The following is a 27,565-nucleotide window of genomic DNA, read 5'->3' on the forward strand; positions in this document are numbered from 1 at the left end:
CAATCATTGCTATCAGGAACATTTCCTGAACATCTGCAGCCCAAGTCAGAATACAGCTTGTTCTCTTCCCCCTGCATCTTCCTTCCCCTTGTCTATATTCCATATCCTGTTGACTCGTGATAATTAGGTATAAAAGTGATGGGTTCTGACTGATGCTGGACAGCTCAGTGATGGGGTAAGCCTTGTATCTTGTATTTTCTGACACATTCCTCCCTCCCTAAGATGCCTCCTGAGGAAAGAGATAATATCCTACTGTATTCCAAGTGCCTACCAAATGTTGGTATCTGCTGTATTAAAAAAAATTTTCATTACATTGATATTATATGGAGCAGTCTTTAAATATACTAATACCATTCTAATTCTTTCCTTCTGGATGTTTTACCTTTTCTTTGTGATATATAATTATATCTGTTAAATGAACAGATGTCTAATTATTTAACTGAATTTTGGGAGTGGACAGAAGAACAGGGAAGAATGAACACATGTTGCCATTCCAACTCCTTGATTTATTTTCCCAACACCTAAGTTAAAAGTTAGACATAAAATAAGCTTCCTTGAAAAAGGAAGTTGCCATGCTACGCTATGTTGAAAACATCAAGGATACAATTTAGTTGAAATTGTTTAATAATCAAGAGCCTTTTTGTACACTACCATTTTTAGACTAACTTGGGAACTTGGGCGAATCACTTAACCGCAATTAACATCAGTCTCCTCCTTTCTAAAACTGGAATAACAATTATATCTAATCAATTTCTCAGGAGTATTATACAGTATCGTTAAATGAGAAGGGAAAAGTGAAAGACTTATAAATGAAGAAGAGCATTATCAGTACAATAAATCTTTTGTGTACAGCCTGTATGCATTTCAATGCTTATACAGTTTACTCAGCATTTACCCACTGGAACTATATTGATTGGTCTCTTTTACAAATTAAATATCATATAAAATTTTTCTCAGAGAATGAAATGACCTTGTTGATCCCTTACTGAAAGTATATCTCAATCAATCACTTAGTATTCTCAAATATTGATCATCCTTACTGAAATCTCAGGTTCCAGGATTGTAATTCTTTGATAAACCTGAGCTCCAATAATGAAAGTACACTTCAGATTAGCTTTTATAAAGGTACCAAACTCTATGAATGGTGCATTCCAATTCTCTGGTGCACCACTATACCTTTAAAGTTATCTTCTGGGTAAAAGCAACTTACTTTTGTAGCACAGGATCGTATCACCTCCTAAAAGAAATACAATACAATAAGGAAGTATTCATAATTTCATTAAATAAAGTATTGACTGTTTTCAAAACACTCAGATGTTAATCTTCTAATAACCTAAATCAACATTTCTAAGTTTCTTTATCCATTATCCTGCAGTTGTCACTCTGCATTGTTTCCAATGAAAGAGACTTAATGACATATTCAGGGTGAATCTAACTTGCCCAAACAAATGGCAATCAGAAACTTTTGAGGGCTCACAGGTATCTGCCTCAAGAAAAACTTGCTCTTCAATCAATAGAATAATAAAACTATATACTAGAACCCTAACAGGTATAAAAGACACATGCTAAGTTAACTGTAATATATAATTATCTCTATAAATAACAATAACCATAAACAGAATTCCCATATTATTTGTATCAAATGAAGTCTAATATTAAATAGTAAATACTACTAAGTGATAAAATATATGACTAGGATCGAAGGAGCTACAGAAAGAAGCTATGTACAATTCTTGCTACAAGACCAAGAAAAGATCATTTTGAAAGAGACACTAGTAAAAGTCAATGTATTATGGAGAACTTGAAAATCTGCTGCTAAGGAGATACTAAAAATACTCAAGTCCAATTAGGAGTTAACCAGCATGTATCACCAGTCTAGTACAGAACTAGTAAAAAATGGTCATAATCAACATGGAGTTCAGAAAAAAAAGAGAACTAAAAAGTAGATAATTCAGTTATTTGGAGCAATACCATTTAGTCATAATATAAATCATTTAATTATTTCATAATTAGCATACTTGAGTGCATGTTGCTGCTGCAGTAATACCTACAAGCATTCTGCAACCCAGGTAAGACCTCACAGGTGGATATTATCTTGAGAACATTGGTATATTTCATTCTAAGTTTTTAGATCCAGAAATTAGATTTTATCAGTGCATCCAGAGTTACAATTCTAGAGTATCTATTAATTTTTTACCTAGAAATTTCTAAGGGGCAGATACCATGTTTAAAGCATATCTATCAGTAATTCAGTCACTAAAAGGAGACAGCAAAACTGACTGTGGACATGGGAGTCCAACCACCTGGGCTGAATCCCAGCTCCAGTGCTTACTACTTGTGTGATCTTGGTTGTGTGGCTTGATATCTGTAAGCCTTAAATTCCTCTTCTGGAAAATGGGAACAAAACTCATCCCTATAAGATGGTTTGAGGATTAAATACAATAAAATGTAAAGCATTTAGCACAGTGCCAGAAATAGATCCATTATTACTAATAATTAAACAGACATTAGTTATCATTAATTAATATATAAGGTGGTATCTCCTGTGGGGTAGAGAAAATTAATCAATATTTTTTCAAAACTGGCATAAAACATTTTCAAACCTGTCCAATCCATACCCCTATGACTCTGCTTAGCAATCAATTCCGTGATCATTAGCCTGGGCTTCAGGTTAAATTTAGATAGGGAGAGATCTTGAGTGTTCAGCCTGCCAGAATGGTCTACCTTTTATTATATTATCAGATGTATTTTAATGGATTCTCATTTATTAATCAACTTTTTGTAGGATTGAGTAACCTTAAATAGATACTACAGATTGGGAGCAACTCTGGATGCACTGATTACAGCCAAATTTCTGGATCTGAAAACTTAGAATGAGATATACCAATGCTGTACAGGATACTGTCTACCCGTGAGGTCCTACCTGGGTTGCAGAATGTTGTTAGGGATTGCTGTGGCAGCAACATGCAGTCAAGTATGCTAATTATGAAATAATTAAGTGATTTATATTATGACTAAATGGTAATGTTCCCGATAACTGAGAATTATCTATTTTTTGTATCCTTTACTCATTAATGCCTAAACATCTATTATATACCTACTGAACTAAATTTATTATGCAACTCACTCAGACATACACAAAAATAATCATACTCTAAACCTACAACATAATTTATTAGAAAAACATTCCTATTGTAATAACAAAGAAATAAAAAAGGAATTTGGGATCTACTGAAATGCAATTGCAAGAAACAACAGAAAAGGCATAATGACAAAAGGTGGGACTTCAGTTAACCTAAATGCTTGCAAAATATAGAATGAGGCTGCCATGGGAATAAAGACAACATTGTTTTTATTTCCATACATACTAGGCATATTCTGAAAGAAAATACATTGCAGATAGCATCCAAAAAAATAAATTCAGTGAAATCTCTCAATAAAGGAAAAATAATGGTTTTCAAAAACCAAAGCAAAAGCTTTCATTTCCAAGGGCAGCTTCTATCTATCTCAATACCAAAGTAGACACATTCTCTAAATAATTTTAAAAAGAAAAGATATGGAAAAGGTAAATAAAGTAATAATTTGAAGTAAGTTTTTTCTTTTATGATAAATTATCCATTTACTTCTCCCTTGCCTTTGATTTCATTTAAAAAAAACATTTTTCTGATTTTATTCTTCCTTTACATCTGCTTCCTTTAGTTCTCACATCTTTTTATTTATCTGAGGATGACAAGTATATAAAATTAAATTCGAGAAAAGCTATAAGACTTAGGTGATTCCAGGATACTGTTTTATAGTATAAAGACCGACAGATTATAGAAAAATTGCTTTTTACATCTGTTGGTGAGTTGTTTTTACTTCTGCAGATGAAGTTACTTTGCTATGCAAGGTTTTAGAGAAGGAAGGCATTTTTTTTTCCCGGTTAAAAAAAAATGTTTCTCTTCATTTTTAAAACTCAGTGTATCTATTCAGACTTCCTTTTAAAATTTGGAACACAATGCATTATTTGATTACATTAAACATGTTGAAATAAAAAGAACTACAATATTGAAATAAATTTATTATAGTTATATATTCTAAAATTTAACTGAGAAACATAATTTTTTTCTTATATTCCAACATATATTCTGGGTTTAGGGTAAATCTAAGCCCAGAGATGGAGTGTAATCTGCATCCTGGTACACCTTCAAGTCTCTAACTTTATAAAGAAAAGGAGAAAGGAAGAGAGCATAGTCAGAACCAAAGCTGTCTCAATGTATTCCTTGAATATTTAGTTTAAAATTAATTGAGATCTCTATCAAGGGAGCAGGAAAAGGGATTATATTTATTAAGTGACAGACATTGTACCAGAAGGTAAGAATAAAACAATGAACAAGGCTGCACAGGCCCTGTCTTCAAGGAGCTCAAAGTAACTCTAATAAAAGGACTTCTACTTAATTCTACTGAAAGTATGGTCAAAGATATCTTTCAGGATGCTTAGGCTTCTTATTACATTTGACCATTTATCTTTGAGAAAAATTTTCTAGGAATTTTCACTAACAAAATGCTACACTACCTTTAGCAAAACATCCTTCTCCTCATCATTTTCATTATCTGTTTTTCAGTTTTACCTGGTTTCTGTGGTACTTTTCTTACTAGTAGTGAGACAGAACTTTTAAAATATGCATATGAAACATTTCTATCTCCTCCTTTTAGAAGAACAGTTTATTTCTTTTATTCATTTCTTGGTTAAAGATCTACTATTTTTCTTACTGTTTAGTTTTTTGCACATTAAAAGGGCTGCTTCAAGACATTTTATGTAAATATTTTCCCAGGCTGGTGTTTGTTACACATATCTGTCTGTGTTTTTATGTGTTATGTATACACACACACATAACACATCCTTATATTTTTAAACAGAGAAATTTAAAATTCTATGTCAATAATCTATCAAGATTCTGGGAGAGGATTTTCTATGGCTTTAAAAATTAGTATGTTTTTATCCATTTGAGAAATATTTGCCAGCATATTTCCCTAGTTTTTAAAAAGGATTTTCATATTTAACTCCTTAGTAATGAGAATTTGATTTAGGTAAGTGACCTAAATGGCCACATATACATATAAACTGGCTGCATTTTTCAGTTAACTCATAGTTAACAGGGTTTCCTAATACCATACAAGGGAACAATTCTTCCTTTCCTCACTGATTTATCTTATGAATTTGTATTATACTACTAGTTATTTCAGCTTTGTTATTACTTTGGCTCGTATGAAGAAGTTCAAAGATAGCTTAGTTCCTAACAACCAGTTTTTTTTCCCCCCAGCATAGCTATGATTTTTCTTTAAAAAATTCTTTAAAAATCAAACTTTCACTAGGACATTTCTAAGACACTGGCGTCTTTTCATTAATCGGTCTGGTAATAGATACTTTCATTTTATAGACTGGGGACTTCAGCACAGGAAGGCCTTTGTATTTGGTCTTTATTATCTCTTTTTACACATGCTGGTCTCTTCTTTGACAACACTGATAAACCGTGTGCACAATCTATCTCATATCCATCTCTCATTATCAACAATAATAACTAACATTTATCAGTGGCACTATGTATCAGACACCCTGTTAAGAGGTTTACTTTTAGGGTCTTACTGAATGTGAAAAATCCTGTAAGGTAAATATTACAATCCTCATTTTATGGCTCAACATAATGGCTCATGCCTGAAATCTCAACACTCCGGGAGGCTGAGGCAAGAGGACTGCTGACTGCTTGAGGCTAGGAGTTTGAGAACAGCCTAGACAACATACCAAGACCCTGTCTCTACAAAAAAAAATTTAAAAATTAGCCAGGCATGGTGGTGTGTGCCTACAGTCCAAGCTACTCAAAAGTCAGAGGCAAGAGGACTGCCTGAGCTCAGGAGTACAAGACTGCAGTAAGCGATGATTGTACCACTACATTCCAGCCTGGGCCATAAAGTGAGACCCTGTTTCTAAATCAAGAAAAACAAAAACAAAAACCACCTCCATTTTACAGATGAGGAAAATTAGGCTTACTTAAACTTATCCAGAGTCACAAAGCTGGCATAGGTTGTAGCCTATGCTATTCCTATGCCTAAGCATCTGGATCCTAGAGCTACACTGTTAACTACAGTTTTCACTTATCTTTTTTTTCTGTATTCTTGTGTGCTTCTGAAAATAGTTTTCTATTCTACACTATTGATCTGATATTTTAAAGTGTCAACTTTCTCTTTTACCACCAGAAATGTGGAATGAATTGAAGCTTACCTTTTGAATTTCTTTAAATTCATTTTATCTGAGATGTCTTTTTAAACTCAAAATCGTGGGACTCTCTTTTCATCTCTTCATTAATAGAAATTGTTTTCTTCTATTTTATTGAGAACACACTCTAAAATAATTCCGTTTCTTACAGCAAAGCATTTTAAAATATACTTTGCCTTTACTTACTTTCGTTTTTTGGGAAAAGAGGGACAGAATCTCACTTTGTCACCCAGGCCGGAGTGCAGTGGCATGATCTTGCCTCACTGCAACCTCTGCCATCTGGTTCAAGCGATTCTTGTGCCTCAGCCACCTGAGTGGCTGGGATTACAGGTGTGTGCAACCATGCTGGGCTGAGAATGTCACAGTTTCTATTTCTTTCCTAGGAGATGGAGTCATACCCATAAGCTAAATCCTAGGTGTGGTCATCTGGTTCGGAGCCCTCCCTTACCACTAGGTCCTGGGCTAGTTAGTCTTTACAGAGAGATCAAGTCAGAACAGCATGATCAATTACTCTAAATTCAGTTTGTTGCAATTAAGGACTTAGGAATTAGCACCTGAAAGGAACCATAAATGTATAAGAAGGTCTAATTTTAAGTAATTAACTTACTTCATTAAATGAATATTTACTGGCATGGCAATGTAAAACAGGATAAAAATAGTTTTAAAGTTTCAACAGTATAAAATAAACATACTGTGACAGTTTCAAGTTTCTGTTTGACTAGCTGCATCTTTGTTGAAGAATTTTCAGTGTGGACATATTCACCAATCTGAAAAGAGCCTTGATGGGATAGTTTTGGAGAGGTACATAGGGCATCTTGACTTTGGTGTATTCCAGGTAATGGAAATATTCCGTTGTAGCGTTTGCACATTTCAACCTCCTGCTGGGCAACTGAAGAAACAAATCCATAATTAGTTTAAATCATCATAGCAAAAGCATAATCAAATAAGCCCCAAAACAGTAGCATTCAACAAATAATCAAAAACTGCATAACACATCTTAAAAACTGGGTAACAGTAAGACACCACGACTAGCAAAATTTGAAATTATTGGATGCTTTGAAATCATAAGGAAGGAAATATAATTTCAGGTCAGGCAGCATTATAATTGAGCTATGAAGGTGATGTAAATTGGGATGGGAGAATAACTTTAAATATATGTATGTAGAAAAATATTAAAAAATCAAAAGCGTAACAATTAAGGGAGAAATGCTAAAGTGATAATTATTCACAAGCATCTTTAAAACAACTGTTTTTATATTTCTGTATATTTTTTATACATACATTCTATGTAAGATATCATAATGTAAATACAATTTAACATTTTTCAACTTAAATGGAAATATTTCTATTTCTACAATGACATCATTACCATTATTAATGTTTTACAGTATCTCATTTAATGAAGCATCATAATTTTTTTTTTACATTCTCTTATACTGACTACAGTTGGCTCTCTATATCTGTTCTCCATTCATGAATTCAACCATGGCTCAAAAATATTTTTTTAAAAAAGTAACAATAAAAAACATAGTATAATGATTTATATAGCATTTGTATTGTATTAGGCATTAAAAATAATCTATAGATTATTTACATGTCCACAGGTTATATGCAAAACTATGTCATTTTATGTAAGTACTAATTTTAGCTTCCATATATTTGGTATCTCCAGGGGTTCTGGATCCAGTCCTCTATGGATAACAAGAGATAACTCTATAGTGTTCTCTGTTTTCCCTTATAGATCATGCAAGAATAAGTACTTGATAGCTGACTTTGTTTGTTTGTTTGTTTGTTCCTTTCTTTTTTTTTTGAGACAGAGTCTGGCTCTGTCGCCAGGCTGTAATGCAGTGGTGTGATCTTGGCTGACTGCAACCTCCACCTCCTGGATTCAAGCAATTCTCCTGCCTCAGCCTCCCAAGTAGCTGGGACTATAGACGTGTGCCACCATGCCCAGCTAATTTTTTCTATTTTTAGTAGAGATGGGGTTTCACCATGTTGGCCAGGATGGTCTTGATCTCCTGACTTCATGATCTGCCTGCCTCAGCCTCCCAAAGCGCTGGGATTACAGGTGTGAGCCACTGTGACTTTGTTTCTTAACATAATTCCTATTTTGGATTTAATTCTCTAGAGTGAGGAAGATGGCTCAAAGGGTGACTGTTTTAATGATGATGATGATGGCAATGAGCATAGTAGCACGTGTGCGGCACTTTACATTTTTTGGGGTGCTATCACATACACATTACTTTATTTGATCATTTAAAACACATGAATTTGAAACATTTTTAAATATCTGCCTATATGTACAAAGGAGAAAAAAATACATAAATTCATCATTTAAAAACGTATTTCCTTAGTTATATAATCTTGAAATTGAAATCCTTCCTAAACATGACATGAAAGAAAGAAATCTCTAAACAGGGATTCATAATGTGGAATCAATGATGAGCCTTCAGGAAGTCTATGGACCACTGAAATTATCATGGAAATGTGAATGTGTATATATAAATGTTTCTGGAAAGAAGATTCGTAATTTTTATCAGGTTATCCATCGATGGATTATATGAGTCAGAAAAGGTTAATAATTATCAACATTCCTACGGACCTGGACCAATGAACAGATTTTGTAACATGAACATTTAAAGAGTCGTCATTAAAATAAAAAAACTGGCTAGGCACAGTGCCTCATGCCTATAATCCCAACACTTTGGGAGGCTGAGGTAGGCGGATCGCTTGAGCCTAGGAGTTTGAGACCAGCCCTGGCAAGACAGTGAGACCCTGTCTCTACAAAAAATTTAAAAATTAACCAGGCAGGGTGCCATGTGCCTGTAGTTTCCAGCTGCTTAGGAGGCTGAGGTGGGAGGATCACTTGAGACTGGAGGTGAAGGCTGTTACTGCATTCCAGTGCAGACTGGATGACAGAGCTAATATGATTTTTAAATAATAATATTTAAGAACAAAATATATAAATAAATGACCACAATAAAAATTAAAAAGGAAATGACATAATAGGTTTCTTCCATTTCTGACCAAAATGGAGTAGGGACTAGATTTACTCTGCTGCTCAAAACTACCAAAAAATGGACAAATTGTATAAAAGAAATAATAACTCTTTCTTTGCAGACATTATTGCCTAGGTAGAAAGTGGAATGAGGCAAGAGAAGCACACTGGACGCAAAATTTAAGGAAGTTCTCACTCTGAGGTCCTGGCTCCACTGCTGTGTAAAAACTCTAAATGGAATCTAAAAAACCAAAGCACTAGAATTGACTTTAGCAAGGTTTAAGGAGATGAGATCAAAATACAAAAATTATCTCTATATCTATATACAAGTAATGAAGAACGAAAAACTGAAATTAAAACAAAAATATATTCCATTTACTATGGAATAAAAAATATGACATACTTCAGAATAAGTGTTATGAAAGATGTGAAAGACCTGTACACTGAAAACTAAAAATACTGCTGAGAGAAAGTGACAAAACAATTTGTCACTGTGTTCACGGAGTGGCACACCCAGTATTGGTAAGATGTAAATTCTCCCCAAATGATCTGTAGCTTCAATGCAGTCCCACTCAAAATTTCAGCAGGTTATTTTTGGAGAAATTGTAAAATAAATTCTAAAATCGACATGCAAATGAATATTACCTAGAACAGCCAAAACAACTTTGAAAAAAAACAGAGAATTAATACAACCTAACTTCAAGTCTTATAAAGCTACAGTAATCCACACAGTTTGCCACTGGCATAAAGATAAATAAATAGATCGAAAGAACAGCATAGAGAGCCCAGGGTATACAGACAAAGTATAAAGGCCATTCAGTGGAGAAGGACAGTTTTTCCAACAAATGGTATTAGAGATATTCATATGTGAAAAAAAAACCAACTTTGATCTACACTTCACAACATGTACAAAAGTAACTCAAAATGAACCACAGATCTAAATGTAAAACCTAAAGCTATAAGACTTCTAGAAGAAAACAGAGAACACTTTTGTGAGCTTGGGTTAGGCAAACATTTCTTAGATACAACACTAAAATGCATAAGAGAACAAACTGGTAATTTGCACTTCATCCAAATTTCAAACTTATGTTCTTTAATCTGTTAAGACAATTAGAAGACAAACCAGAGTGGGTGGAAATACCTGCAAATTGTATGCCTGATAAAATACCTGTATCCATAGCCGGGCGCGGTGGCTCAAGCCTGTAATCCCAGCACTTTGGGAGGCCGAGGCGGGTAGATCACGTGGTCCAGAGATTGAGACCATCCTGGTCAACATGGTGAAACCATGTCTCTACTAAAATACAAAAAATTAGCTGGGCATGGTGGCGCGTGCCTGTAATCTCAGCTACTCGGGAGGCTGAGGCGGGAGAATTGCCTGAACCCAGGAGGCGGAGGTTGCAGCTGAGGCAGGAGAATTGCCTGAACCCAGGAGGTGAAGGTTGCAGTGAGCCGAGATCGCGCCATTGAACTCCAGCCTGGGTAACAAGAGCGAAACTCCGTCTCAAAAAAAAAGAAAAAATATCTGTATCCAGAAAACACAAAGAACTCTCAAAACTCAATAGTCAGAAAACAAGCCAACTTAAAAAATGGACAGAACATTTGAAAGGACACTTTACTGAAGAAGTTATATGGATGACAAATAAGCATGCAAAAAGGGTGCTAAGTATCATTAGTCATTAGGGATAAGCAAATTAAAACCACAATAAAATAGCACTGCATGTATATTAGAATGGCTAAAATTCAAAAGATTGGCTATTTCAAAGTTGGCAAGTACATTCACAACATTAGTGAATGTACTTAAATGTAATTAAATGGCACGACCACGTTAGAAAACAGTCTGGCACCTTCTTAAGAAGTCAAACATAATCTGCAATATGATCTAGCCCTTCTACTCCTAGAAATTCATCCAAGGAAATGAAAGCATATGTTCATACAAAGACTTGTATGTGAATATTTGGAGCAACTCTACTTGTAATAGCTAAAACGTGGATACAACCCCAATGTTCATCAACAGGTGAATGGATAAACAAACTGTGGCATAGTCATACAATTAACACCCAACAATATAAAGAATAAACTGATGAAAAATGCTAAAACACAGATTGATCTCAAAGTAGTTATAAGTGAAAGAAGCCAGACAGAAAAGAGTACATGGTCTGTACAGTTTCACTTGTATACAATTCTGAAAAATGCAAACTAATTTACAGTGGTTGCCTGGGGTAAGGGTGAGGAAAGAACAGAACACAAAGGGCACAAAGTAACTTTTGGGGATGATGAGTAAGTTCATTATCTTGATTGAGGCAACGGCCTTACAGGTGTAAAAATGTCTACACTTATCAGATGGGACATTTAGATATGCTCAGTTTATAATATGTCAATTGTATCTCAATAAAGCCATTCACCAAAAAAAAGCAAATGAAAAAATTGTGATGAAAGAGGTAATTATTCTTACTATGCAAAGAGTTCCCATAAAATCCATTAAAAATTAATAAACAGAAAAATGGGCAAAGAACCATTAAAGAAAATTCACAAAAGAACTATGTGTCCAATAAAAGATACTTAACTTCACTATAAATTAAAGGAATTAGTAATAAAAATGTAAATTAGAAAGTTATGCTTTTTTTTTTTAATCTGTTTAACTGACCCCTTGTAACTCAAGATATTCCCTGAGGAACAAATTAAATAAGGGTAGCTAGGTATATACTGAAGCACTACTTAAATGTTGAAAAAGATATAACAGTGTAATTGTGCAACAACAGTTATTTACTACACTGTGTTCATTTAATGAAAAGGAATTTAGCCACTAAAATTATGTACAGAAATGTAATTAACACAATGGAAAACTGCTAATATATTATCAATTGGAAAAAATAATTAATAAAACAATATAGTCAGTATACAAAAGGACGACCACTTTTTCAAATTATCAGTCTTGGTTTTTTCACCAACTATGAGTCTGAGATAATGCATATAAACAATGCTAGGTCTTTGGTCTTTATATTCATCTACTATTTCATTTAGGCACTCTAAATGAAGAACAGCTCAATAATAATTGGTGTCCTCTCCCTGCAGACCTTGAAAATAATGAGTACCAAAGGATATTATAAAGGGAGCGGACCTGTTTACACTCCACCCTTTCAGTGATGTACATTCCTCAATACTAATTACTACTTTTAAACAGAAGTGTAGCCTTTTTTTCTCTGTAGATTGTTGTGGGTTTCACTATTATTTTTCATTAAATATTTTGAACATTTCCCCCAAATAATCAGAACACTTATTTAACCTCAACTCTTCAAAGACTGCTTACAGAACAAGGGAAATTTTAAGGCTATGAAAGAAAATAAAAGTGCTCTATGAACTGGGATTTGGAAGGTTTAACATTAGCAGGTGGGTTTCAGGAATAAATAAATCAACAAATGCATATCATATTTCATGATCTTTGTCTTATTTGCTTTTTAAAATTGTCCTTTCAACATTTAGTTGTGGTTTGATGCTATGAATGGAAAATAAAACTGGATTTAACTATTTATGATACTTTCTAACTCCCTATATTTTCTCTGAGATCCTGTACTTGCCAACCATGATTTCACTTTAATCTGAGTGACTGAACATGCATAAAAATGGCCCAGAGGCACATACACCTATATAAGCAATAGTTACACAGGTTAGTAAGATTTCAGTATTTTTCATCTTACTCTTTTTGTCAAACAATTTTCTCAGTATTATGATATGCTAAACACATATTATTATTCTTTCTTAAAAATGATATTTTAAACTGGGAAAAAAGTAACAAAAAGCATGGCCTAATTATCTCTTTCCTTATTTTTCCAGGTATTAAGATGCCTTTCAGAAGGATTTAAATGGTCCAAATGGAAGCTGATAACAAAAATAAATACAATTATGAATACTTGTTTTTGTCATCTAAAGGAAATTTTCTACACAAAAGCCATCTGACTGGTATTCAAAGAGTCAAATTAAACACCCTATTTTATCTTCAGCATCTCTAGTTCTGTGAAGGCAGCCATAAAACAAAATATGCAGAAATAGTCACAAAGACTTAGTTTCTCAGGTACTAGAAACAGAAGCTGTTCACAAGTTCTTGTGCTCTTCTCCCTCCTCCACCCTCCACAAATATATACATCAATTTGTGTCAGACTAGACAGATTCCACTGTAAAATACTAATAGGTTATACTAGACGACTTCTGATATTCCTTCAAGCTCTATGCTTTTAACATTTCAGGAGTTTTAAAACACCTTGACATAAGCCATGGTTGGAGTATAATTTTGCAATTAAGTAACCATATTTCTTCACTTTATCATTACTTTTTGTGTTAATTTTTGCATCTTTAAAATTTAGCTCTGACCTAACCTGATATGTTTAACACTTGTAATTTTAACAGTATCATTCCCATCTTTTCCTCAGTTTCTGAAGAGCTGTCATGGACCATGCACTAAGCAGGTTCTGGGTATACAGACACTGGACCCACTTGAGGTTTCAGCCTTCCAAAGGAGAATAAATTACTGCAAGGTGCTAAATGGTATAGCAGAGGAATGGACAGACGATGAGAGCACAGAGATGGCAACAGCATTTGCTTAAAGAAATGTTATATTCATCAAAACTTTTGGCTATCATTTGGGATTCCAAATTTTATAAAATTAAAACATTCTTAAAATGTTTTTATGATGGACAGTCCTTTGATTTATAGAATAAGCTTGGTGCTTTGTGTATGTTCTTGAGTTAAACAATTATAAAAAAATAATGTGGTTTTCTTAAGAGATTTTTATCTTTATAGGAGGAAGAATGGAGGAAATAAGATATTTTAATCCACTGCCCTTTGCATTTGAAGCAAATGCAAGGTTTGCTATTATTACAATCTATGTACTTACATTACTGACTTTATAATAAAATGAACCTGGAATCACAACATATTCTTTCTCTTACATTATATTAATAACAAGATTCACCATTTAATTCCTTTGTTCAAGACATTTATTATATATAGCCCTGTTACTATATATGGTCATCTTACTGGATACCTAATTTCTTTAGCTATAAACTATTATATTTCCAGTTACACTATCATTCCTGCAAGCTGGTAGTTCTGCTTATCCAGTTTCCCAGCATTTAGCAGTTACATGGCATTCTCCTTCTCTTTCGCCAACATCTGTAGTGAATGTTCAAGGACTTACAATGTTTTTTCTTGTATTTTATCTGGTGTTACTTGTTTCTCCTTCGGCTAATCTTGAGATTCTGAGTGGATGGATCCAAGAAGTTCTATAGACTGACACTACAATTCTGGTAGCCTGGCTGTGTTTGAGGTCCTGATAGTAATTTTATATTTCCTTGACATACCTTGTAAGTCAATTCTAACTGTGAAGTATTACTAATAAAACTGCTCAAAATCTATACAGTAATGTGTACTAGACTCAAGTCTCACAGCCAACCAAATTGAGACAGCATCCACCAGCATATGGCAAATTGATAAGCTGGATATCGAAACTGAATAAACTATCTGCAAATCCCCTACAGTACATGCTATTCTGCTCTTGTTGGTTCCTATTCTATTATCAATCATCACACAGAATGTTATCCAACTGAAAATGTGTCATACACATACTGCTACAGAGAATTGCTACAATTTCCCAACTGCAGCCTAGTTCATGAACTCTAATAACACAGGCATTACTCAGAGATATAGCGGGTTTGGTTTCAGACTACCGCAATAAAGCATATATCTCAATAAAGCAAATCATATGCTTTTAATTTTCTAGTGCATATAAAAGTTATGTTTACACTATACTGTAGGCTATTAATTATGCAATAGCATTACATCTAAAAAACCAGTGTACTCACCTTAATTAAAAACTACTTTATTGCTAAAAATGCTAACAATAACCTATGTCTTCAGTTGATCAATTTTTTTTGCTGGTGGAGAGTCTTGCTTTGATGTTAATGGAGGGTCTGCTGACTGATAAACACGGTGGTTGCTGAAGGTTAGGGTGGCTCTGGCAATTTACACAACAATGAAGTTTGCTGCACTGATGACTCTGTTTCACAAAAGATTTCTCTATAGCATGTGATGCTATTTGATAGCATTTTACCCACAGAAATTTTTTCAAAATTAGTCAATCTTCTCAAACTTTGCCAATGTTAAATTTATGGAATTTTCTAAATCTTTTGTTGTCATCCCAACAATGTTCACAGCATCTTCACCAGGAGCAGATTCTGTCTCAAGAAACTACCTCCTTTGCTCATCCATAAGAAACAACTCATCCATTCTAGTTTGATCATTAGACTGGAGTAATTAATTCACATATTTAGGCTCCACTTCTAATTCCAGTTCTCTTGCTATTTCCACCAAATCTGCCCTCACTTCCTTCACTGAAGTCTTTAAGCCCTCAAAGTCATCCATGAGGGTTAGATTACGCTTCTTCCAAACTTGTTAGTGTCCATATTTTGACCTCCTTTTATAAATCATCAATGTTCTTACTGACATTTAAAAAGGTGAATCCTTTCCAGGTTTTCAATGTCCTTTGCCCAAATCCATCAGAGGAATCACTATCTATGTCAGCTATAGAATTATGAAATGTATTTCATAAATAATCAGACATGAAAGTCAAAATTACTCCTTGATTTGTGGGCTTCAGAATGATGTGTTAGCACGTATGAAAACAACATTCATCTCCTTGAACATTTCCATCAGAGCTCTTGCATGACCAGGTGCATTGTGAATGAGAAGCGATATTTTGAAAGACATCTTTTTTTCTGAGTGGTAAGTCATATAGTGGGCCTAAAATATATAGTAAACTGTGTGGTAAAGGAATGTGCTGTCATCCAGGCTTTGTTGCTCCATTTATAGAGCAGGGCGGATGTAGTATAATTCTTCTTCTTCTTTTTTTTTATTATACTTTAAGTTTTGGAATACATGTGCAAAATGTGCAGGTTACATAGGTATACACTGCACCCATCAAACTATCTATATTAGGTATTTCTCTTAATGCTATTACTCCCCTGTCCCTCACCCCACAACAGGCCCCAGTGTGTGATGTTCATCTCCTTGTGTCCATGTGTTCTAACTGTTCAATTCCTACTTATGAGTAAGAACATGTGGTGTTTGGCTTTCTGTTACTGTGTTAGTTTGCTGAGAATGATGGTTTCAATCTCCAACCATGTCCCTGCAAAGAACATGAACTCATCCTTTTTCATGGCTGCATAGTATTCTATGGTGTATATATGCCACATTTTCTTTATCCAGTCTACCACTGATGGGAATTTGCGTTGGTTCCAAGTTTTTGCTATTGTGAATAGTGCTGCAATAAACATACATGTGCATGTGTCTTTATAGTAAAATGATATAATCATTTAGGTATATATCCAGTAATGGGATTGCTGGGTCAAATGGTATTTCTGGTTCTAGATCCTTGTGGAATTGCCACACTGTCTTCCACAATGGTTATACTAATTTACACTCTGACCAGCAGTGTAAAAGTATTCCTATTTCTCCACATCCTCTCCAGCATCTGCTGTTTCCTGTCTTTTTGATGATCACTATTCTAACTGGTGTGAGATAGTATCTCATTGTGGTTTTGATTTGCATTTCTCTAATTACTAGTGATGATGAACTTGTTTTATATGTTTGTTGGCTGCATAAACATCTTCTTTTAAGAAGTGTCTGTTCATATCTTTTGCCCACTTGTTGAAAACACTCCATTTGTTTTCTTGTAAATTTAATTTCTTTGTAGATTCTAGATACTAGACTTTGTCAGATGGATAGATTGTAAAAATCTTCTCCCATTCTGTAGGTTGCCTGTTCACTCTGACAGATGGTTCTTTTTCTGTGCAGAAGCTCTTAGGTTACTTAGATCCCATTAGTCAATTTTAGCTTTTGTTGGCATTGCTTTTGGTGTTTTAGTCATGAAGTCTTTGCTCATGCCTATGACCTGAATGGTACTGTCTAGGTTTCCTTCTAGGGTTTTTATGGTTTTAGGTCTTGAGTTTAAGTTTTTAATCCATCTTGAGTTAATTTTTGTGTAAGGTGTTAGTTTCAGTTTTCTGTATATGGCTAGCCAGTTTTCCCAACACCGTTTATTAAATAGGGAATCATTTCCCCATTGCTTGTTTTTGTCAGGTTTGTCAAAGATCAGATGGTTGTAGATGTGTGGCATTATTTCTGAGGCCTCTGTTCTGTTCCATTGGTCTATATATCTGTTTTGGTAGCAATATCATGCTGTTTTGGTTACTGTAGCCTTGTAGTATAGTTTGAAGTTAGGTAGCATGATGCCTCTAGCTTTGTTCTTTTTGCTTAGGATTGTCTTGGCTATACAGGATCTTTTTTTGGTTCCATATGAAATTTAAAGTAGTTTTTTCTAATTCAGTGAAGAAAGTCAGTGGTAGCTTGCTGGGGATAGCACTGAATCTATAAATTACTTTGGGCAGTATGGATATTTTCACTCTATTGATTCTTCCTATCTATAAGCATGTAATAGTTTTCCATTTGTTTCTGTCCTCTCTTAGTTCCTTGAGCAGTGGTTTGTAGTTCTCCTTGAAGAGGTCCAGTGTAATTCTTAAGAGCTCTAGGATTTTTGGAATGGTCAATGAGCAATGAGCATTGACTTAAAGTCATCAGCTGCCTTAGCCCTAATAAGAGTCAATCTGTCCTTCTTTTTCTTTTTAGACGAAGTCTTGCTCTGTCACCCAGCCTGGAATGCAATGGCATGATCTTGGCTCACTGCAGCCTCAGCCTCCTGGGTTCAAGCAATTCTCCTGCCTCAGTCTCTCGAGTAGCTGGGATTACAGGGTGCATGCCAACATACCTGGCTAGTTTTTGTATTTCTAATATAGACGGGGTTTCACCATGTTGGCCAGGGTGGTCTTGAACTCCTGACCTCAAGTGATCCGCCCACCTCAGCCTCTCAAAGTGGTGGGATTACAGGCATGAGCCACCACACCTAGCAGTCTGTCCTTTAAAGCTCTGAAGCCAGGTTTGACTTCTTTCTAGTGATGAAAGTACCGGAGAGCATCTTCTTCCAATACACAGCTGCTTCATCTCCACTGAAAATCTGTGGTTTTGTGTGGCCACCTTTCTCAATGATCTCAGCTAGATCTTCTGGATAACTTGCTACAGCTTTTACACATCACTTAGTGCTACACCTTACACTTTAATGTTATGTAGATGGCTACCTTCCTTAAATCTCATGAATCAGCTCCTGCTAGTTTCAAACTTTTCTTCTGGGTAGCTTCCTTACCCTTCCCAGCCTTCATAGACTTAGGAGAGTTAGACACCTTGCTCTAGATTAGGCTCTGGGATAAGAGGGTACTGTGGCTGGTTTGATCCCTCTATCCAGATCACTATTTCTTTGTCCATATCAGCAATAAGGCTGTTTTACTTTCCTATCATTTGTTTTCACTGAAGAACTTGTCTTTTGCATTCACAACTTGGCTAACTATATGGCACAAAAAAGTCTTAGCTTTTCCTCTATCTCAGCTTTCCACATGCCTTCCTCACTGAGCTTAATCATTTCTAGCTTTTGATTTAAAATGAGAGATGTACAATTCTTCCCTTCACTTGAATACTTAGAGGCCACTGCAGGATTATTAACTGGTCTAATTTCAACATTTGTGTCTCAGAGTAGGGAGGCCTGAAGAGAGGAATGGGAGAATGACTGGTGGGTGGGGCAGTCAGAATACTTACAACATATATTGATTAAGTTCTCCATCTTATATGGGTACAGTTTATGGTGCCCCAAAGCAATTACAATTGTAACATCAAAGAGCACTCATCCAAGATCACCATAACAGATATAATAATGAAAAAGTTGGAAATATTGTGAGTTACCAAAATGTGACGGAGAGACACAAATGTTAGAAAAATGGTGCCAAAAGACTGGTTTAAGATAGAATTGCCACAAACCTTCAATTTGTAGAAAACACAGTATCTATGAAGCATAATAAAGCAAAGACCAATAAAACGAGGTATGCCTGTATTTATGCTTCATGCCTTATTTTGTAGTTTCATTTTATCCTTTGATAAAGATATTGATATAAAATAGAATAGGTGCTATTCTAATTTTACAAGCAGAAAAAACAGATGCAGAAAGGTAAAGTATTTGACCAGGGTCAAACAGAGAGTGGCAGTATTTTGTCTAGAATGCCAGCGCTCTTTTACTCCAGTCTTCGTTGTTGTCTATTTCATATCCTATCAATCAAATCATTCATGCACAATGCATTTAAAAATACTACTGTAAACATTAGAAAAATGCCTTAAAGAGGAATTCAGGGCTCTGGGTTATGCTCAAAACTATCAAGTTGACTAAGTTTTCCATATGTCTTGAGTTCTTGAATGACATAAACTTGCAAATACAATATGTGAATATTAAAATAGGTACTTCAGCATATAACCAAGAAATAGGTAGTTTCGGCATGAATTAAAATGTGGCATTTCTATCTTTTAATTTCACCTACCTGGCTAAAAATAAGTATTTAAAATTCTGTTCTACTATTAGTTACATTTTAATGATACAATCTCATATAACTATGAGAATTATAACTGAATTTGCTTTTGAATTATTCATCATGAATATTACAAATGAATGCCATATACAATATAGAAACCAAATGAATTTCCATTATGTATTGTATATGGTATTACAAATGAACATATACACATTATTTATATAATTTATTTATAAATTATATAAATATTAATAAAAATTATATAAATATATTTATTGTACATAAAACCATGGATATTAAATTTATTTCCATTAGACATTATCTTATTCCAAAAATATTGTAAAAGTAGTTATATTAAAATTTAATATGGCCAGGCATGGTGGCTCACACCTATAATCCCAGAACTTTGGGAGACTGAGGTGTGCAGATCACTTGAGACCAGGCCTAGACTGGTCTCAAACATAGCAAAACCCTGTCTCTACAAAAAATACACACAAGCTACTTGGGAGGCTGAGGTGGTGGGAGGACTACTTGAGACCAGGTGGTTGAGGCTGCAGTGAGCCGTGATTGTGCTAGTACACTCTAGCTTGGGTGACAGAAGACAGAAGAGGCCTTGTCTCAAGAAAAAAAAAAAAACTAATGCTATATACTAAAGAAAAGTTATATTTTACACTATATTGAGAACATAATGGCTTAGTACATCATAATGTTACTCCTAAAATTTTAATTTTCATGTATGTATGTATGTGTATATATATGTATGTGTAGAGGGGGTCTCACAATGTGTGTGTGTGTGTGTGTGTGTGTGTGTGTGTGTATAGATGGAGTCTCACATATGTAGAGACGGGGTCTCACTATGCTGCTCAGGCTGATCTTAAACTCCTGGCCTCAAGCAATCCTCCCACCTCAGCCTCCCAAAGTGCTGGATCATAGGTGTGAGCCACCACACCTGGCCAGCCCCCCCCAATTTTTTTTTTTTTTTTGAGACGGAGTTTCACTCTTGTTACCCAGGCTGGAGTGCAATGGCGTGATCTCGGCTCACTGCAACCTCCATCTCCCGGATTCAAGCAATTCTCCTGCCTCAGCCTCCCAAGTAGCCGGGACTACAGGCATGGGCCACCATTCCCAGCTAATTTTTGTATTTTTAGTAGAGACGGGGTTTCACGATGTTGACAAGGATGGTCTCAATCTCTTGACCTCGTGATCCACCCACCTCGGCCTCCCAAAGTGCTGGGATTACAGGCATGAGCCACTGCACCCGGCCCCACCCCCCAAAATTTTTAAGGGAGTGAACTATTAATCTAGATAAGCAAACTTCCTTTCTGAAGGGGTTCTCCTAGATATTGAAATTGAAAACCAACAACACATTTTGCCATATGAATATTTAGCTACCTTTTTAATTTATTTTATGATCATGAAGTGCAAAGACTAAATAAGTGCCTAGGAGAAAGAGCTTAATGCATTAAGAAGATGGACTCTGGAGTCAGACAGCCTGGAACCAAATGGTGGCTTTACTACCAACTGTGTTACTTTCGGAAAAGTGCTGTTTTCTCTGTGCCTCTGTTTCATTATCTGCAAAATGAGAATAATAATGGGACCTACACTGAAGAGTTTCAGAAGGATTGTATAAGATAATATATGTAAAATACTCGTAAGAGTGGTGGACACATTAAATGCTTGATAAATGTTGGCTATTACTATCACTGTTATTAGCCCAAATTTACTAACTGATGATGCCGCTCAGTATATATTTTTATAAAATTTATATAAAATTTATAAAAAAATGCTGTTCTACAGGATTTGTAGTTGTTAATGCCAACATTTATTCTTTTATTGCACATTAGTAATATGCCAGGTACTATGTTAAACGCATGGCATTATAAATACCACACGCTTCTAGGTAATGAGCAAGTTAAATGACAAATTTCACAGGAAGCTAAAAGTACATGTTGCCCCGAACTCTGGTAAGTGTGCCACAATATAAAAAGTAAGTTTGGGCCGGGCGCGGTGGCTCACGCCTGTAATCCCAGCACTTTGGGAGGCCGAGGCGGGTGAATCACGAGGTCAAGAGATCGAGACCATCCTGGTCAACATGGTGAAACCCCGTCTCTACTAAAAATACAAAAAAATTAGCTGGGCATAGTGGCGCGTGCCTGTAATCCCAGCTACGTGGGAGACTGAGGCAGGAGAATTACCTGAATCCAGGAGGCGGAGGTAGCGATGAGCCACGATCGCGCCATTGCACTCCAGCCTGGGTAACAAGAGCAAAACTCCATCTCAAAAAAAAAAAAGTTTGTTGGCCAGGCGCGGTGGCTCACGCCTGTAATCCCAGCACTTTGGGAGGCTGAGGTGGGTGGCTCATGAGGTTAAGAGATTGAGACCATCCTGGCCAACATGGTGAAACCCCATCTCTACTAAAAATACAAACAAATTGGCTGGGCGTGGTGGCACGTGCCTATAGTCCCAGCTACTAGGGAGGCTGAGGCAAGAGAACTGCTTGAACCTGGGAGGCGGAGGTTGCAGTGACCTGAGGTCGCGCCACTGCACTCCAGCCTGCCGCCTGTTGACGGAGTGAGACTCTGTCTCAAAAAGAAAAAAGTTTGTCAACAATGATAATGCAGGTTATCATTAATATGAAATGTATTAATAAAATCATGTCAGTTGTGGAAACTGCTTTTTAGTTTAAATTTCTTTTTAGTTTAAAAACTACATAGGAAGCACAAAGGACTAGAAAACAGCACAGTAACCTGAGTCTCATTCCTGGGTTTCATAGCCCAGCTCAACTTGACACACAACAGGTGCTTAACAAAAATTTGTCTAAGATATTATGACTACAAAGCACTCCAGAGTTAATATTGGCTCAGGGGAGACATTGCCACCTAGTGAAAAATCAGCCTCATTACGTAGAATTATCAAATCATGCTGATAAGTTCCCAAATTAGACTTGACTCCACTTAAAACACTACATGCATATTTATTATGCGTCAGTATTCAGAGTAGGTACTAGCAGAAAAAAGATGAACAAGCTTCCATCTTTGCTTCGTACAAAGTACAGAAAATACAAAGAAACTTCATACTCCAGAGAGAAACAGAAAAAACTGTACTATAGAAAAAACAAGATTTGATTATCACACGTTTAGAAACTAGTCTTACAAGAAATTTGCTGAAAAGGAAATTTAGTGTAGCAAATAAGTGCATGGACTCCAGGACCAAACTGCAGTGATTTAAAGCTGTGGCTCCAATAAAGACAGGATAATAGCCCCTATGTCATAAGACTATTGCAGAATTAAATCTATGTAAAATGCTTAAAACAGTTCTAGGAACACAGAAAGTGCTATATAAGTATTAACTATAATTATGATTAAATTTAAAACAATATCCTAGAGACTGGGGTGAATAAATATTAATAACAAAACATTAACTGCTGAAGTCCAGCTTCATAAATTTAATTCAGTAGAAGCCGTTTCTCTGAGTAGTACTCTGTTATTATGGGAATCCTAAAAGTACATTATTTGTGGTACTCTGTGACTAAATTTTGTATTACTGGATGATTAACCCTTTCAACATCAGGCAAACAGAACTGTCTTCTGAAAGTAAAAATCATATTTCTTACCAAAAAAAGCAAAAAGTCAGCAGAATGAAAGACCCAAAAGACCACAGCCTGAACATATGCTTAACAGGGAAAGATGCTTGCTAACTCTTCACAGATTTTGCTAGAACTGAAAGATGGATGATACATTTAGCTACCACTGTGGTCTCATTCACAACTTATTTCGCTTATTAAAAAAAAAGCTTGCTCCATTTTCCTTGAAAATCATCAGAAGCTCTGATAAACATCTCTTTAACATCTCTTAACTCTTTTGTGTTTTTGAATTTTATACTATTAAAGTATTTATGTAAAGCCATATATAATCTTTATTTTCAAACAAAAAATTATGAGCAAAATATTTCTGTATTAAAAAATAAAATACAAGACAAACTCTAATAGGTTAGTAATAAATATTACACTTTTCTTATGGAACTATACCATCACAAGAACTCTGCTAAATCTTGGATGGTTAAGATTACTTAACTTCTTCCTAAGCTTCCTCTTTTTAAAAATAGCAATGAGTTGGGAAAAAATGTGTTGAAACATTTAGACTTTTATTTGCATATCAAAAATGTGTTTGTGATAGATTGCACAAATTATTTTAATTTAATGTGCCTATTATTTGAATATTTTAATTTCTAAAATGCTCATGGAAATCCTTCCTCTTGCACATTAAGATAGTGTGGGAATAACATTACATTTTTAATTTTATGCATTTATATTCTAACAAATTGACCTGGAAAGAAACCTACTTTAATAAAAGGCTGACCAAAAGAGCAAAAGAGAGGAGAAATAAACTCTTCAACTCCTTTCCATATAGATATGCTTATCAGTATATTAAAACAGAAATTCTTAGAGTCAAGTGTATACTGTTGGACGAGCAGAACAACCCATTTTATCTTTTGTTTCAATATTGTGCTTATCAATTTACCTAGCACTTTCACAGTCATTGTTGCATAGAATCTTCACAAATACCCCTCTCAGGCAGAACAGGTACTAGTAGTATAGTACCTTTTAATAGAATTCGGCTGTGAACCTGTCTAGACCTGGACTTTTTTTGGTTGGCAGGCTATTAATTGCTGCATCAATTTCAGCCCTTGTTACTGGTCTACTCAGGGTTTCAACTTCTTCCTGGTTTAGTTTTGGCAGGGTGCAAGTGTCCACGAATTTAGCCATTTCTTCCAGGTTTACTGATTTATGTGCATAGAGTTGTCTGTAGTGATCTCTGATGGTAGTTTGTATTTCTGTGGAATCTGTGGTGATATCCCCTTTATCATTTTTTATTGCATGTATTTGATTCTTCTCTCTTTTCTTTTTTACTAATCTGGCTAGTGGTCTATTTTGCTGATATTTTCGAAAAACCAGCTCCTGGATTTATTGATTTTTTGAAGGGTTTTTTTCTGTCTCTATCTCCTTCATTTCTGCTTTGATCTTAGTTATTTCTTGTCTTCCACTAGCTTTTGAGTTTTTTTTTGATCTTGCTCCTCTAGCTCTTTCAATTTTGATGACAGGGTGTTGATTTTAGAACTTTCCTCATTTCTCATGTGGGCATTTATTGCTATAAATTTCCCTCTAGACACTGCTTTAAATGTGTCCCAGAGATTCTGGTATGTTGTGTCCTCGTTCTCGTTGGTTTCGAAGAATATCTTTATTTCTGCCTTCATTTCATTGCTTATCCAGTCAACATTCAAGAGCCAGTTGTTCAGTTTCCATGAAGTTGTGCGGTTTTGAGTGAGTTTCTTAATCCTGAGATCTAATTTGATTGCAATGTGGTCTGAGACTGTTATGATTTCCATTCTTTTGCATTTGCTAAGGAGTGATTTACTTCCAATTATGTGGTCAATTTTAGAGTATGTGCAATGTGGTGCTGAGAAGAATGTATATTCTATGGCTGTGGGGTGGAGAGCTCTGTAGATGTCTATTAGGTCTGCTTGCTCCAGTTCTGCATTCAAGTCCTGTATATCCTTGTTGATTTTCTGTCTTGTTGATCTGTCTAATGTTAACAGTGGAGTGTTAAAATCTTCCACTATTATTGTGCAGGAGTCTAAGTCTCTTTTTAGGTCATTAAGAACTTGCTGTATGTATCTGGGCACTCCTGTATTGGGTGCATATATATTTAGGAGAGTTAGCTCTTCTTCTTGTATTAATCCTTTCACTATTATGTATTGTCCTTCTTTGTCTCTTCTGATCTTTGTTGGATTAAAGTAGATTTTATCAGAGACTAAACTTGCAACTCCTGTTTTTTTTTTTTGCTCTCCACTTGCTTTGTAGATCTTCTTCTATCCCTTTATTTTGAGTCTATGTGGGTCTTTGTGTGTAAGATGAGTCTCCTGTATACAGCACACTGAGGGGTTTTGATTTTTTACCCAGTTTGCCAGTCTGTGTCTTTTGATTGGGGCATTTAAGTCATTTACGTGTAATGTTAATATTGTTATGTGTGAATCTGATCCTGCCATTTTGTTACTGGTTGTTTGTTTTGCCTGTTGGTGGACGCAGTTTCCTCATAGTATCATTGGTCTTCACCATTTGGTTCATTTTTGCAGTGGCTGGTACTGGATGTTTTTCTTGTGTGTGTGTTTAGTGCTTCCTTCAGGAGCTCTTGTAGGACAGGTCAAGAAAATGAAGCTTCAGGAAGGCAAGAAGCTTGTGCAAAGTCACTAGAATAACAGAATGAAGCCTAAATACCATTTTTTGGACTCCTAAAATGCTTAGCTCTTTCTACTACTATGCCTCTAGAATGGACTTCTATGCTTATTGCCTAAAACCCAAATTCGCAAACCTAACCATCCTGGGCTAATCTGATGATAAAATCCTCTGTCAGTGGCAAAAAAATAAATTGCTTGAAGGAAAAAGACAAGAGTGGAACTTTAATGTGTATGTGTAGTGAAAATTTCAAAGGCATAAAAAGCAAATTAGAAACTGAATGAAGACTATTATAAAACCTCTTAAGAGTCTGAGGAAATAATTTGCTGCCTACTTCCTGTATAACAGTTCCAAATATAAAGTACTTCAGTATAACTCTTCATTTATGTGAAGATTTGGAGTGGGTACAAAGAGAGAACTGTTTCAGGATACATGTTGAAACTAGACACCAGATTTGGACATTAAATAATGTGAGGAATCCATCTGCTTTTTCCTATAATCAGGCAGTGTTTATTTTTGCTAACATCTGCTTGTAATAGTAAATGGTACTGTGTTGTTTGACAATGCTACCATCAGTAATAGTTTATATAATTCCAAGTACATGTTACAGAAATTATTTCTTCTCTATAAAGTTCTTTAAAATAAGATTAAATCTTGATTTCACACATTATTTTCTAACATAATTCACCCAGGAAGGCATAATATAATCCATACATAATCAAGAACTTCAGATTTATAACTTAATTGACCAACTAAGAATTGCAATTTTGAGAATGACACCACTAATAGTATAATGCAGAAGAGTGGCATCCTAATTTCAGGATAGAAATTAAAGAAATATGTGAAAACCAGCATAAATCCAAAGAATTCTTAGAATACCATATTGTTCCTGAAAAATAATATAACCAAAGTTTTTACTTCCTTATCATTCCCAGGAATGATAGACTAGTGTAGTTGCAGAGCTTGAAAGACATTCGATTTCTCATTTCAGGTGATGTTTTCACTGACATGTGATTTTCCCCCTACTTTTTATGTTAAGAAACTCTCAAAACTACAACTTATTAAAACTATATGCTTTAGTAAGAACATAGGATAAAATATTAACTCACTAGTTAACTGAAAACATTAAAGATCTGTATTTCCTAAGGGTTATTTACCTTTTACATTTAGTTAACATATTCCCAAATAATTTTTAGGTAAATTCTATTTATTTAAATTGATTTACAAAGAAACTGGTGGCTTTCTGTGATTCCAATGTAAGTGCACAATTGTTATGTGTACTTTTGTCAACATTTAAATTCCAGACTGATTCTTGGTTTAGTCTAAATGTAAAGGTTGCTCTACAAATTCTTTACTTATCAAGTGGTACACTTACCGTGGAAATCATAAATATACAGAAGAATTGGCTCATTTTGCCCAAACGCACAGAATGCAACCATATTTTCAAATGGATGATAAGAAATGTCTCGAATAGGTGACTTGAATGGCAGGTCAGAATACATGGCTACTTGTTCTCCTAAATAAAAAGAAATTCAAAAATGTATATCAGATATGTCTTGTTAAAAGATTATTCTGTCATTTATTAGAAAATACTTATAGTAATAATGCTCATATTTATGTGAAAATCT

The 27,565-nt window shown here is 35.0% G+C and overlaps 1 protein-coding gene across 45 annotated transcripts in view; it reads right to left on the reverse strand.

Moving 5' to 3' along the window:
* Positions 1-27,565, reverse strand: part of AHI1 (Abelson helper integration site 1) — a 239,998-nt gene that overhangs the window by 141,623 nt on the left and 70,810 nt on the right. For 33 of the 45 annotated variants that reach the window (XR_013534548.1, XR_004742097.3, XM_035296764.3 and 30 more), the window contains 3 exons: positions 27,313-27,453; positions 6,946-7,142; positions 1,211-1,237 (listed from right to left, as the gene is read on the reverse strand). Coding sequence is in view for 42 of the 45 variants with exons in the window: in XM_035296764.3 (XP_035152655.3) it covers positions 1,211-1,237; positions 6,946-7,142; positions 27,313-27,453 (365 nt within the window). In the remaining 3 variants the exon portion in view is untranslated. Of the gene's footprint in view, positions 1-1,210; positions 1,238-6,945; positions 7,143-10,420; positions 10,727-27,312; positions 27,454-27,565 lie in introns of those variants that run through there. The other 12 variants (XR_013534547.1, XM_078370106.1, XM_078370105.1 and 9 more) reach the window with 2 other exon arrangements.

This window comes from Callithrix jacchus, chromosome 4 (assembly GCF_049354715.1).
Source record: "Callithrix jacchus isolate 240 chromosome 4, calJac240_pri, whole genome shotgun sequence".
Taxonomy (NCBI): domain Eukaryota; kingdom Metazoa; phylum Chordata; class Mammalia; order Primates; family Cebidae; genus Callithrix; species Callithrix jacchus.